Below are 14389 nucleotides of genomic sequence, written 5' to 3' on the forward strand. Positions count from 1 at the left end.
ACAGCAGATATCTGGCTGTCTAGTACAGAGAGGATACTATCTTTTCAGTCGGTGTGCAGCAGACGATGACCTTGTTTAGTGCATCAGGCAGACAGGATATGAAACTCTTCACGATTGAACTAGAGCAAAGTTTGCTGAATAATCATAAATTACTACCATAAAGCATTCCACATAAAAAAAATACAACTCACTCCAAATGAACAAAAAACTGTGCTCTAGCATTCAACAAAGAATACAAGAATATTTCGGATACAAGAATATCATTAACAACAGTCTTGAGAAATATACTATAGAATTAAATACGACAACAGTTTATACAAGTTTACAAGGCATGTAGCAGAGACAGAGCTCATTAAGTCACTGTGTGTTGAAACAGCAACAAAAGAAATCCTCCCGGTTCGTAATTTGACTGATTATTTTTCAGTTAATACATTCAGAGAAACTTGGAAAGCATTTCCCGTGTCGCTTTCATTATTCGGTGAACATCACCAGTGGAAGACTGTCTGACATGTGGAAAAATTACTGACTGACTGACTGGCTGACACACAGAAAGGGATTCAAAGCAAACCAAGTGATCCCTCTCCAGTAGGTTAGTTATCCAGCCCATGATAGCCTGGGTAACTCTCATCAACAGGCTGACCGTTTGCATCAGTCGCTGTCAAGTCACAGTTTGACCCGTCTTTAACTTGACAAATGATAGCAAACTGCAAATACCACAATCATTAATTAGCTGATTATTTCTGAGTATCCTCATGTAGAACAAATTCTTGATATTTGCAATGCAAAGCATGGTTATTTATATTCAACCCAAATGTTTTCTGACCTCTTATTGCCTGAGAGCACCTCTTGACAAAGCTGCAGGATTTCTTGTGGGGTTTTAGTCACAGCGTGTAGCGTTTCATTGCAATAGTGATAAAAAGACAACTGCTGCTAACACTAAAGTCTGATGTTTAAGCAGCATATTCAACCATGGACACCCCTCACTATGTGAAGCACTATGAGCATTTGGAAGTGTTAACCACGACGCTGCTATTCTGTGGTGGACCTGAAGCTGAAATTCAGCATCATGAGTTGGGAGTCTGTGGTGGTGGAGTTCTGTGCCCTGGAAGCCTGGGCACCATTTTGTTAATGTTTGGCTGTTTGCTTTCTTCCCTCCATCCTCCCTCTTTTCCTTTTTTCCCATCAGCTTTCTCCTTGTTCTGCCTGCACAGCTTCAGCGCTCTGGATATGAAGACGTCCAGGTCGAAGAGTCGCTCCTTCTGCTTGACAGGAAGTGACCCCAAGGAGTCATCATTTACTGGCTGGGAAATGGAGGAAGTAGAGGAAAGAGGTTGAGATACTCGGGGAGGAAAAAGCGGCGATGTGGGGGGAGATGCTGTTTGAGGGGACTGAGGAGGAAGTGGGGAGGTGGGAGATGAGGGGAGAAGTGAGGGTATGGAATTGGAGGAAGAAGTGACAGGAGGAAGTGGGCTGAGTCTGTCTTCGTCATAGTCGGCTGACGGTTGTCGTACAACTTCCGTGTAGTGGAAGACTGGAGTTGGGAGGTCAGTCGGGGAGAGAGGGAGAGGGGGCGAGGAGGTGTAGCAGGAGGGCGAATGTGGCTCCAAAGAAGGACTGAGACTGGGCGAATGCAGACGAGACTGTGTGCTCTCCACCCAGCGAGAGATCTCCTGGAATAAATCCCCCGTCTCCTCCTCTTCTGCTTCCTCCTCCTTCATCTCTCCCAGGTCCTCCACGCTGCCGCCAATAGGCTCAGCAGGCACAGGGAGGCTGCTCGTGTTACGCTTCCAATGAGACAGATCCAGGATCAGCTTGGGCTCTGAGTAGTGTTGAGGCTTGCCCTCCCTCCAGGCAATTTTATCCAGATATGAAGGGGAGCCCACTTTGTAGTCACAGGAGCGACCACAGTCCAGTTCCCCATACCCCAAACCACAGACCCGCTCCAGAGAGGAGTGAGAGTTTTCCAGGAAGCGTTCAGCTGAGCTGCTGTGGGAATATTTGCGTGGGTCGACCTACATGAGATAGATGGGGAGTAGCAGTTGTGGAGGGAGAAAGTGATAAATGGGAAAGATAGTAAAGTGAGAAATTAATTCCAGTTGTATTATGTCCTGAACTGCTTTGACTCTTTCTAATTTGTCACACAGAGCGGAGCAGTGTGGAGGATTACTTTATGGCAAAAAAACCCCCAAAACAAAACGTGATGTTCTCCTCCAAAGAGTGACAGAAAAAAAGTGTGCACAGAAAGAGTAAGGAAAAAGGACACAACAGGGTTTATGAGAAATGTGGTTAATTTTCAATCACTGCCCTGAAACGGTATAGCCTTATACCGTGTCTCAGCCCTGAGCTCATTTGTTGACATGGCACCTTCGTCCTAATCATCTTTACCAACTTCTTCACAACTCTCTTTCATTGAAATAAGATGGTTATACTCAAGTATAAATCAGTCAGTGTGGCGGTAAATAAGAAAGCATATCCAACCTGGGCCTCTTCTAACAGTGAGGTGGAACTGGCCCGGGGGTCCCTCTGCACCTCCTCGTCCTCTGTGGTGTCTCCCAGGTCAGAGGTGATGTGGCCGGGGGGCATGCAGCGACACCTCCCGCCCGACTGCTGCCACGACACATCTGTTGATAAACTGTTCTCGTACCTGCAAGAAGGCAGAAGTTAAGCATTTATGTTAGTCTTGCTGTATTTTCAGTCTATGTTTTGTTTTGTTTTTTTACAGCAGGAACCTGCATCTCATTGTGCTTTGCACCATTTCTCTGTTTAATAAAAAAAAGCACTTTAATTTATAATATAATATATTCTTAGACTAAACAGGTGAATTAGTAAAAAAAACAAAAACAAAAGAGATTCTTTACTAATTAAAATCCAAGTAAGACTTGTAGGCAAATGTTTGATGGATTAAATGATGGATAAAGTGGTCAAAATATTTTGGAGGCTCAGTTTGTCTCCATGCAAAACAATATAAGGTTGAAGGTTAAATTATTTTTAGACTTTTCAAATACTAAATTCTTTTGTGAAACACAGATTAACAGGATTACAACCAAAGAAATGTTTACCCACGTTTTACTACACTGTGTGACAAAAACTACAATATAATTGTGGATTAGCCTCAAAATAGTAATAGTATTTAGCTCCAGTAAGCAGAGAGTCATAAGTTAATTTTAGGAGAAATGCACCAAATAGACCAGACACTAGTGGACAAACTGTAGTAGTGACAGATTCTGATTAAAATATATTAAAAATGAACGAAAAAATGGCATCAGCTCACTACACACCTCTCCCAGTGGATGCTGGAGGCCTGACTGTTGCTGTTGCTGAGGCTCTGCTCGGTGATGAGGCTGTCCTCCAGCTCGTCCTCGATGCGGAAGGGATGCAACGAGGTGGGCTCGTCCTCTGGACAGGAGTACTGCTGGAGGAAGGGATGGGACAGTGCTGCTTCAGCCGTCAGCCGATCCATGGGGTTAAAGGTCAAGATGCGCTCGAGGAAGTCCACGGCTGAGAGGAGAAGAAGATGGGATCAGTGAAGGAGGAAGAGGAGAAGAATTAAGATGTGGTGGCCGTGAAGTGCTGTCTTTCATCATCACAGGGCTAAATTATATGTGTTAGACCTCCGAACCTCGACACACTCCTCTATCATCTCTTCATCCTTCTGTATCTGTGTTTCTTCTCCTCACACTTTCCATTACTCTTACTTGTCATTCTATTTCACACTGCTTGACCTCCCTCTTCTTCTTACTACTCAATTCCCACCGCTCACCTTGAACATCCATTTCAGGCAGCAATTCAGAAAAGGGTTTTTTGACTCTCCATCCATGACTGACGTATGAAGGCATCACCTGGGAAAGGAGGGATGACAGTGGGGTCAAATGTGTACATAATTCTGCTGTGGTTATTCGTTTTTGTACAATTCTTTAAAAGATTCAAGGTGCTCCACTGATTTAATTGCTACTGTAAAGCAGATTCTAGTTGAAAGCAACATCGGAAAGAATGCACATTTAAACTGCAGACTAAATCGTTCTCGCCCAAAGCTGCAAACTGAACATGACAAGGACACCCTGTTGCATATTTAAACAACCAGCTCGGAGACATATGACGAGCAGCAGCAGCCACTGAGGCGTCACCTGTAGCAGGTCCTGCCTGTCCTCCTCTCTCAGCACTGGCACGGTGTCGAGGATCAGCTGCATCTGCTCCAGCTCATGAGCTCCTGGGAGGGGGAGCCGACCAATCAGAGACAAGCAGAGAAGAGACTGAGAATCAGTTTATCTTCTGCTTTCAGTAAGCAGAAGGTGACCAATTAGAGTCAAAGAGAAATAACGAGGAGTTGTGAGCTGTCAAGTGAAAGAAATAGTAAGTAAGGAGCCACTTCAACTTCAACTCTGCTGAAATCACATAAAATGCCACTTCTTGCATCTTAATGGTTTTTTCTCCTTCTCTGTTTAAGAGTAAAACCACCCTGAATCAAATGCGAGTAGAATAGTAATGGTTGAAATTTCCAGCATGTCGTTTTTCTGGTCACACCCAAACTGTGCAACGACATTAGGTATTTTGTGTACTGGGGAATCTTGTTTCCACAGTACAACCTGCTGGGCAGCACTTCTTTGGAGGCTTTATACAAATCGAACATGCATCTAATACTGGCAGACATTTACCCTGATTATGATCCAGTTAAACCACTCTAACCTAAAACATCCATCTGAGTTTGTTGACGGAGATGCTGTCATGCTCAACTCTGGGAAAAATGCATTTAACTTTTGACAGCTGCTGGAGAATAGCTGTTTTAAAGCACCTCATTCGGCTCGGTGCAGAGCGGTCCAATAGCATCTCTCCAGCCAGTGCAACATTTTTCATTTAAATGCTTCCAACAAGCTATTGCACACCAGCAGGTGGTGCTATATCAACATATTCACCACTCCACAGGCAAGCAGTAGTGTATTTGGATGGGACTGCATCACTTCTCCTATGGTAAACAAAAATATATTGTGCCTTCTAAACTCTGGCGGTAAAGTGAAAAGCAAGGCACGCATTTCTAACAGTCGATGTGTGAAAGCAGAGAGTGAACACCAGGGAATGGATGACGCCATCGGAGTTTATGGCACCACCTCGCCTGTGGTGTAGAGGGCTGGTGGAGGTCAAATCTGCCTGTCAGGAGGAAGTACATCTGCTTCAGACAGCGAGAATTTCTCTATCATCATTGTTATTCTGGTCAGGCAAAGAAGTAGCCTGCAGACAGAGAATAAAGTATCTTTGGCCGAGGACACTCTGGAAAGACTAACTCTCCTTAGCTTCACTTGATGTCACCTTGCGATGTTGTCTTTAAGCACTTTTTTTGCATTCCTGCTAAAACTTTACATTAGTAAATGAAGGACACAAAAGATGTGCTTCAATACAACAGAGCTATCTGATTGTACTACTGTACTCACTAAGCCACTGATGTCAGTATTTCATCTTATTTAGGCAGGTGTATATTGTTGCTAAGATGGTCTGGCGTCACTTTCTCATTCGTGCATACCAATACTGAAGATAGTGATGCTCCAAATGTACACGCAAGAGTACAATGTTCACGCTTAAAAACTTTCCATGGTTATCTTTATTGCTAACATCACATTAAGCCGTCCAAATAAAAGGTTTCTTATCTTATCTTTGACGTGCACTGTCCTTTATGGGAGCCAAAACACAATCAGACCACACAGATGTGCCGAATAACAGATATTAGAAAAAGAATTGCCAGTCCCTTGGAACACATTATCCAGAAAGCTCTCAACTTTCAGTAATACAGTATTGCTGCTGAATACTGATGATATGATCACGTTTCATTATGTCATGAAATTAATGATCAGCAATGTCATAATGTTTCTGCAGGACATCAAGGTCATAACGACTGTGTATTGGCTGTATGACAAACAGCTGAGGTACCTGCAAACAGCATGCGTCCAGTGAGCATCTCAGCCAGTATGCAGCCAGCAGCCCACATGTCTATGGCCTTGGTATAGTTGTTGGGGGACAGGAGCAGACGGGGGGAGCAATACCACTTAGTTACGAGACCCTCTGACAGATAGCCCTGGAGAGGCAGGTGAGGGGGTGAGTGAGGGAGAAGCAGGAGAAAGAGAGAAAAAGAAAGAGGTGAGTTAAAAGACAGAATGATATACTGCAGTTATATTAGTGATGAGCATGCAACAGATTGGCTCATTGATACCATTCCAGCAGTGTACATGTAAGTCTGCATGCACGTGTATGAGGTGCTCAAGTTGCTCATATTCATCACCATCCAGCTGGCAGTTTGTTGGTAGTTATATTTGTTGGAATGGAAGCACCGTGAAGTCAGTAATGTCAGCTGCAAAATGAAATTAAAGCTCACAAAAGATATTTTGATTTCCAAATGCAAACACTTCATCATTTTATGTCATCTATGAGGGCGGACGCTGGCTTCTGGATACACTCTGCAGTAGACAACATTACCACGAGTCTCTACCTGCAGTTACCGAGTCTCAGCGAGCCTTTGATGCTCGGCTCAACAACAACACACGTCCTCTCATTAGGCGCTGCCCTGACAAGACCCTTCTCTGCCTTTTACATCTGCAAATGTTCACCTTCTGAATAACACAGATGACGCCGTGCATGGAGATGAACCGCACACAAGGGTACTCACACACAAACCGGGTTTATTCATAATGAGGTGCTTTTTGTTGCAATCATTAATGCTGCCTCTTACATGTCACTCCACCTCTCACTCTCTGAAATTGCTCCACTCTCGGACTTTACAAAATCTATATAAGTGTACTATTATATTTCCGGCCCTTGTATCTCTCCTGAGCCAAACTTTACTGCCCCAGGTTTTAAAACTTGTTGACAGTCATGATATTAGAAGACTAAACAGTGCACAGCAAAAATATGCTTATAATTAGACACATCTTCTCGCATTTTTATATTTCTTGACAGCTGATGGTTAACTTCCTTTCAATACTTTCCCATTTAACTGCTGTGAATTGCTTCATGATGACAGACATAATACAGAAACTGTGGACACATCACTTTTTTCTTACTGGCACACTATTTTCATGGCTGGAAAAGGAGTCCCAACATCTCTGTTTCCACTTTCAGTCTCACCGTTCACCTCTCTCCCTCGCTATCTGGTGCCTCTTGCAGAAGGACTCAATTTAGGACTTATGCCATATAGTCAGCATGGGATTTATCCTGGCCCAGATGAGTTTTCATACTCAAAAGGGATGTCAGAAAGTGATCCAGAAATGGACCTGGGAGTCTTTCCGGGCCAGCTTTCTTACATTACATTACTCCCCGAATACAAGATGTTACATGAGTTGCCTGGTTGTACAGCCCTGCTGAGTAGCTGCAAACATGAAGCAACTTCAGTTTCCCAGCTCTATTCTTTCTCTTCTCTCCCACTCTTTGCTCCTCCTGTGCCGCCTCTCCTTTTCTCGGTACCCCTACGTCATGTGTACCCGCTCTCCACTCCCTCTCTCTTTCCACGGCTCCTCGGCCCTCGCTGCACCTCACTTACCGCCCTCCCTCATCGCGGCCTGTTATCCTCTATGTGTGCCAGCAGATGACAGAGCAGAAACTGATGCTGAGTGCTCAATGATGGCCTGACAAACATACGCTCACCTTGTCGTCTCTCCGTCTGTCCCTCTCTGCCCTCTTCTCTGCTTGTTCCCTACATCTGAGCTCTCCTTTCTGCTTCCCGGCAAGCATTTGACAGATAGTGACTTTCAAAGGGTGGCCATGTTTCATGCCAAAGACCCAACATTTTCAGGATGACATATTATTTGATGATAAAAGTTAATCAGAAAACAGCTTTGGTTTTCAGAAGCTGCTTTGCAAAAGAGAAAAAAATATATATTTAGGCCTCAGTTCCAAGCTGGTTTTCAGCACTCCTTCTTTCCTTCCTCCTCTTTTTTCTTCTCCCAGCTGTCATCACCTCCCACTTTCCCCTCCATCCGCTCCTTTAATCTCAACTCACCTCAGTGTTTCTCTACGTCACCATCGACAGCTATGACTGTTTCCCCTCCCTTTCCTCTTTTCTTCGTGCTTCACCCCATCTGTCTCTTTCCGCCATCATGCTTCACCTCCTTTCTCACCTGTTCCATCCCCCCCTTCGCTTCTTACAGCTCTACTCTGCTACTCTTTACCTGTCTACCCCTGCTGCATCTTTCTGTATGTCTCCCTTCCCTTTCGGCCCCTTCTTTTCTCGTTCTCTTCCAACGTCCTCTCCTGATTCACCTTTCCTCTCCTTCTTTCTTTCCATCCTTCATCCAGGTCATGAATAATTTCTTCTGGGCAGATCCTGCGCTGCCTCAGCAGGTGACACACACACAGACAGAAAAAGCAAAGTTCCTACCGGTTTAGACCACAAACAGCATCACAAATAATGTTCTCTCAGGCTCCGTTTCCTTTCTCTCTCCTCTCAACCTTTCTGTCATCCCTCCTTGCCTGAGTAAATGTTTGTATGTGTAGTCGGAGGCACACATCTAGACGGCTCGTCAAACAGCCTCATTTTGATGACTGCAGAGTCCCAGTGTGCTGAGAAAAACCACTGTGATTACGCACGGACACTGTAAGATACTGTAGAAGCACTAAGACAAGGCAATAGCCATAATAGTTAACTGAAAAGAGGGAACATCATTCAGTTGTGAGTCTAAACTCTTACTGTCCAACATGACGTAATATAAAACCTGATTAAGGTTGACTGTGATGCAGGCACCCTATTTGAGAGCAATATAAATGAGTGACAAAAACAGAGCCACCAGTCTTGCTTTATGGCCTAATATGTCAGTTAATACTGTTTGTGCATTTTCATCACAGCTGAGGTCAATGCTGCCCACGTCCATTACCACAAAATGTTTGAAAAAATGGTGCTTTGGCTCTGCATTATTAAATACAAGAGAGGATGCAAGCACATTCACTGCAGGCATCTGCTTTGGTGTCAACACAGCATCACAAATAGCCCAGCATCATCTTACACACACACACACACACACACACACACACACACACACACACACACACACACACACACATAACTGTGATACTGTAATACAATCGTATGCTAATGAACAATGACAAACTGATGTTCTGCTGGCCAACAGACACATCAGCTGGGACAGACTCCGCTATGACGAACTCACAGCTCAGAACAATTCAAACCATGTCAGCAGTGCTGTCAGCAGTCAGGTTTCAAACTGGAGTGAAATGTGCAGCCAGCACTCTTACTGGTTATTAATGCATCCCTGTTATCAAAGCTTTGAGACTGAAGTCTGCAAAGGAAGAGGCTGATACTGCAGCACCAGGAGAGGGAAAAATACTTTCTGCAGGAGCTGAAATACTGTACTTGTCATGACCCTGGATTTAAAAAAAATCAGAAATGCCATCCAAACACATGCACAGAATGGGGAAGAGAGTGAAACTGAAACATTGTTTCGGCCGTCCTGCACAAACCAGACTACCTTCATCTTGTTTTTGTCCTCACTTTCCTTGTTCCTCCTCTTTGCACTTTTGCTCATCCTCCCTCTCGACCTCCCTTTCTCTGCCTTTGTACTTTTCACCTCTCCTTCTTTCACCCTTCCATGACTCAACATTCCTCACCTTTACTCCTCATCTGCCCACCCCCGACTCTCATCAACCCCTCCTCCCCCCTCCCTCCTCCTCTCCAAACGCACCCCCTGTGTCTGCACCCAGCTGATCCCCAGTCCCGTGTTCCGGGCAGACAAAGATCGTCTTTCACAAGAGCTCCTCTCCACATGCACAGGCCCAAAACACATACACACGCACACACATGCACACACACGCACACACGCACACACGCACACACACACACACACACACACGCACACACACACACACACACACACACATACTGCCCTGCTAGTGTTACAGTATTGCTGTGGGATCTTTGTGTATAATAGAGCAGCACAATGGAGCAGTAAATTGTCACATTAATCTCTCAGAAGCCTTCATCTACAATGGACAGGCTAATCGCAGGGTTTGATAAGCACAAAACCTGATACCAGGTTTAGGAAGACAACATTAATAGCAGGGTCGGACCCAATGTGAAAGACACACATCGGCTGCATCAGAACTTGGGGATGTGTAATCGGAGATGCCAGTCATAGAAAAAAAGACGACTCGGCTGTACTGCAGTCGCAGTATGTAGAATCCTTCGAAGAGGTGTTGCAGTTACACTTCTTGAAGACTGAGATTTTGAAATTCTGGCTGTATTTGCCAAAGCACTTTGTCAGAATCAGGCTGGTGATGTCTACGATGTCACCCAAGAGGACTCCAGACAGACAGATCAATTATTCTGAGCTTCAGTTGTGAGGTGCAGAAAACACGTGCGAAACCCCCTGATTTTCTGCAGGAGGATTCTTTCGCAGCAGTATCCCATCCCATCACGTATCTGTTTCTGCACACAGACAAAGGTTTATGCGCTGTCGGATAACCACACAGGGCTTGAGGAGTTGCCGTCTCTTCCTTGATAACAGCTCTACTTCAATAAGAGGGAGCAGAGATAGTCTTTAATATTACAATACTGTCCCTCGACTCATTCATCAGCAGCAGAACGGCTCACACTGCGTCGGAGCAATGAGGAGAGTGAAAAATCCTCCAAACTTTATCAACTTTTATGACTATTTATAGCATGATTAATTTGTGAAGAACAAGTATCAAAAAGTACCATTCTCTAACAAAATCAATGCAGCCAGAACCACGTGCGCAGGTCCACACTTCTATGCCGGCTTGTCCTCTGAAGATTATGAATTCATGAAATTAATCTAAAACTTGTTAAGAGAGCGTTAGCCTAAAGAGAGTAATGATCACAGGCTTGTTGGCCTCTAGTCAAAAGAACGCTTGGCACATCTGCTACATTTGCATGCCCCAAAAAAGATCACTAAGAGTAATTAGGTTACGGCTGGAAATATTTGTACAAGCATTGCTGATTATTGTAAACCCCCAGCTTATACAGTATGTCATGTTCGGTCATAAGTCAAAGTCTTGAGCACCGTAAAAAATCAGACATCCAGCTTCTAGTATACATATAAGCCAACTATCCTAATTTCTAAACCCAAGAAAGGACTTTTTGTGCTTAGATGGACATTTATAAATCAGATTACTGTTGAAAGCAGAGCACTTACAATAGTTTGTACACCACAGATTTCCGTGGCGAGAGTTAACACAGTGTGTAAATGTCCTTGCAGTGTATCACGTGTATGTGTGCAGTGGGTTTCCTTGTGCGTTTCTCCTCTCTCACCTTATGAGAATAGTGAGGGTCGACTATCCTGGCCAGCCCGAAGTCTCCAATCTTGAGCAAAAGTTGGTCTGTGTTGATGAATATGTTGGCAGGCTTCAGATCTCTGTGTAGGACATTAGCAGAGTGGATGAACTTCAGTCCCCTCAGCAGCTGGTAGAACAGCAGAGTAGCGTGACCTGTTCAAGGGCAAAAGGTACATATCAGGATACACCAAACTGCTTCTATTCTCACAATACTTAGTTCTCAGTCAAAGCATTTTAGCAATTTGCAAAACATACCTTTATTTTGGATTCTACTGTGATTTACTTATGTGATGATTAATTGAGTAAAGTTAGTAGAGTTAGATAACTATCCACATTTGAATCTGTCAAAAGTGACATCATTTAAAACATAACATGAATGAGTGAAGGAAAGACTTTATGAATGAGAACATCTTCTAATGTGTGGCAATGGGCAAAACTATTTTGCACATATGCCAAAATGATGTCTCACTCCAATAGTTACCTAGCATTTTATGAAGGCAAAACAAACAAGCAAAGGCCTGAATGACTGTAATGTGATTTTCCAATGTGTGAATTGTGGATGTGGATGATAAAGTACTGTCTCAGAAGCTTTGCTGCTAAATCCAACAAATCACAGTGTAAGCAAAGCCAGCAGGGCAGCGACAAAGCACCATACTGTAGCAAAAATGCAACTTTAACTCTCAAAATTAAAATAAAATAATTATATTCTGTTTATTTGCAATTTTCTATTTCCCTTCTGCTTCCCATACCTGTGTGTAGTGGTCCTTGTTCCAGCAGCCGTGCCAGATCGGTCTCCATGCACTCCTGGACGATGTACAGGGCACTCAGCTGGGTTGGGTCTCTGGGCAGTGGTCGTCCATATGGCGCCAAAACCTCGTGAACCCTCACCACGTTTTCATGGTGCAGCCGCCGAGTGATTTTGACCTCCCGCAGGGCGTGTTTCACTGTCACGGCATCACGCATCACCAGTTTTTTAATTGCCACCCGCTGTCCAGTGCGCTGGTCCAGAGCTGAGAGGACCAAGCCTGTGACGCCCATGCCAAGAGGCCGGAGGTCAACAAAGTGGCCACCCAGGTCAAAGCCATGGAGGAAGAGGGGGGCATCTTGTCTGGCCATGATAGCTCAATCTGGAGGTGTTAGGAACAGATGATAGATAGATTCAAGGTACCTCAAGATTGACTATAAGTGCTTTGTTATTGTTTTATGCACATAATCTTGCTGGTGAGTCCAGAGCTTCAACTAGAGACCTGATTTTCCTCTAGGTAGCTGGTGCATGTTAGATGTATGTTCTCATGTAGACCCACATTCAGTGCCAAAACAAGTCTGGTGAGAGGTGATGGCAGTATTAGGGGCCCACAAACCTTCCAGAAGGATTATTTTATCCAGAGAGTTTTCAAGCTGTGCTCTGTGTTGCAAGCAGGTTAAAAAAAGGAGTTATTTCCTTCAGGGCTAAGAAGTGTCTTTGTGCATCATCTTCACCTCCTCTCCGGGTCCTGTGTGGGCAGATTCTGATCAAATCACCCTTTTTCTGAACCAGCCGTTGTTAATGTTCTCCTGAACTCAAGCTTGGACAAGGAGTGTTTGAGCAACAAATGGGACGTCAGAAAGCGTTGAAACAAATTAAACCAGGGGAGAAGAAATGTAACAATGAGTTCGGTGATCTTGCAGCTACAGGTTTATTCGGGTGTTGGTAAAGCATCTACAAAACATGTTTAAAAAAACAGATTTTCCCTTTGTCTTCCTCTTGACACTTGATGTCTTTCTCTGCCTCCACACATGCTATTTAATGCTGTAGCCTGCTGCAGGGATGCACCTCTAATCTCTTGCTGTATTTTTTTTTCACGCGCAGATAGTCAGAATATCAGTGAGTCTTATTAACACAACCCAGGGCAGGGGTATCCATAGAAACAGCCCTCTGTGAGCCTGATCCCGCTCTTAGACATGTGTAGATGCATCATGGGACAGCAGCAGGCGGATGGTCGGCTCTGCACTCCTCTCTCCCTTCCGCTCCCTGCACGCTCCGCTGTGTTTCTTATAAGTCTTTAATCCTCATCGACCAGTCAAAGCCTTCGATAGCGAGGCAGGAGGAAGAAGGTGGGGTTGTGTGAGTTGCATTCAATGAGACTCTGTTGGCTCCTCCTCCTCTTCCATGATACCAGAGAGAGTGTCTCAGTCGGTCAGCCACTCAGACAAGTTCATTCAGTGTGAGATCCACAGTTGGACGGCAGTCAAATCCTGGACCTGCGGTACTCTCTGTGTGTGCATACGTGTGCATGCGTTTAATCCCTCAGTAATCTGCTTCCTGTTGCCTTCTCATGAATGTAGGGATTTCAGCACCAGGCTGAAAGGCTGTGGTCACTGTGGAAAGATACTGCTGTTAGCTGCGTCGCTCAACGCATCTGCGGCTGCTGCTGGGGAGGAAGGGAGGAAACAGAACAGAGAGTGACACACACACACACAGAGGAGATGAAGATGAAAGTTACACAGCAACAGCGCCAGCGTGTTAACAGGGTCTGTTGTCGCAAGAGAGTTACCATTACATAACACTGAATGGCAGTGTAACTTAACCTACACCAGCAACTCAATGTGCTTAGAGAGGATAATCAATGAGGCTTTAATATCTGCTATATGATGCTGCTGACGTTTCAGAGCAAAGAGACTATTGGACAGGATGGGAGGGATTATCACCGCAGCATCTCTTTTCAGCGGTGGTCTACTTTTCTGATTGCATCACACAGTCCAACTTTATTTGGTCTCATTTTAAGTTAAGCAATATAAAAGCGAACGAGTCTTTTAGCTTGTTTCCCACCCCTTGAAGGGTCGTATAGTGGTAGAAAACAAAAGCACTGACTTTCTCTAAGCCCTAGATCCCTGGGCTGTAAGACCTCAAACAATCCATCAATCCATAAAACAAACCTATCTGCTGTCAAAGGCCTGAGGGCAGGCGTGAGTATCAGTCCTCCCCCTCTGTTTATTTCTAGAAATAGGGGGATGTGCGCTCAATAACTGGAGTACAACTGCTCCTTAACGGCAGTGCAAAACAATTACAAGCCACACTCCGTGCTCATGTTAGCCTCAGTCTGGGCTGACTGCTGAGAACAGAGAT

General features: G+C 44.6%; 1 protein-coding gene across 1 annotated transcript; it reads right to left on the reverse strand.

The window, feature by feature from the left end:
* Positions 1-1064: 1064 nt before the first annotated feature.
* mapk4 (mitogen-activated protein kinase 4) lies at positions 1065-12399 on the reverse strand. Its single transcript, XM_041937554.1, has 8 exons — positions 12033-12399; positions 11261-11436; positions 5917-6061; positions 4125-4207; positions 3761-3839; positions 3279-3498; positions 2479-2644; positions 1065-2012 (listed from the first exon to the last, which is right to left on the reverse strand). The coding sequence occupies exons 1-8, from the start codon at positions 12397-12399 to the stop codon at positions 1065-1067; spliced, it is 2184 nt and encodes a 727-aa protein (XP_041793488.1).
* Between the last annotated feature and the right edge of the window lie 1990 nt (positions 12400-14389).

Source organism: Chelmon rostratus, chromosome 5 (genome assembly GCF_017976325.1).
Source record: "Chelmon rostratus isolate fCheRos1 chromosome 5, fCheRos1.pri, whole genome shotgun sequence".
NCBI classification, from domain to species: domain Eukaryota; kingdom Metazoa; phylum Chordata; class Actinopteri; order Chaetodontiformes; family Chaetodontidae; genus Chelmon; species Chelmon rostratus.

Bases quoted from the DNA above. Each gene is read 5' to 3' on its own strand.
- mapk4 (XM_041937554.1), bottom strand. From the start codon at position 12,399: ATGGCCAGACAAGATGCCCCCCTCTTCCTCCATGGCTTTGACCTGGGT. The intron at 2,645-3,278 runs GTGTGTAGTGAG...GCCTTCTTGCAG, and splicing joins TCCAGCATCCACTGGGAGAG to GTACGAGAACAGTTTATCAA. The intron at 2,013-2,478 runs GTTGGATATGCT...TATCTCATGTAG, and splicing joins CACTGTTAGAAGAGGCCCAG to GTCGACCCACGCAAATATTC.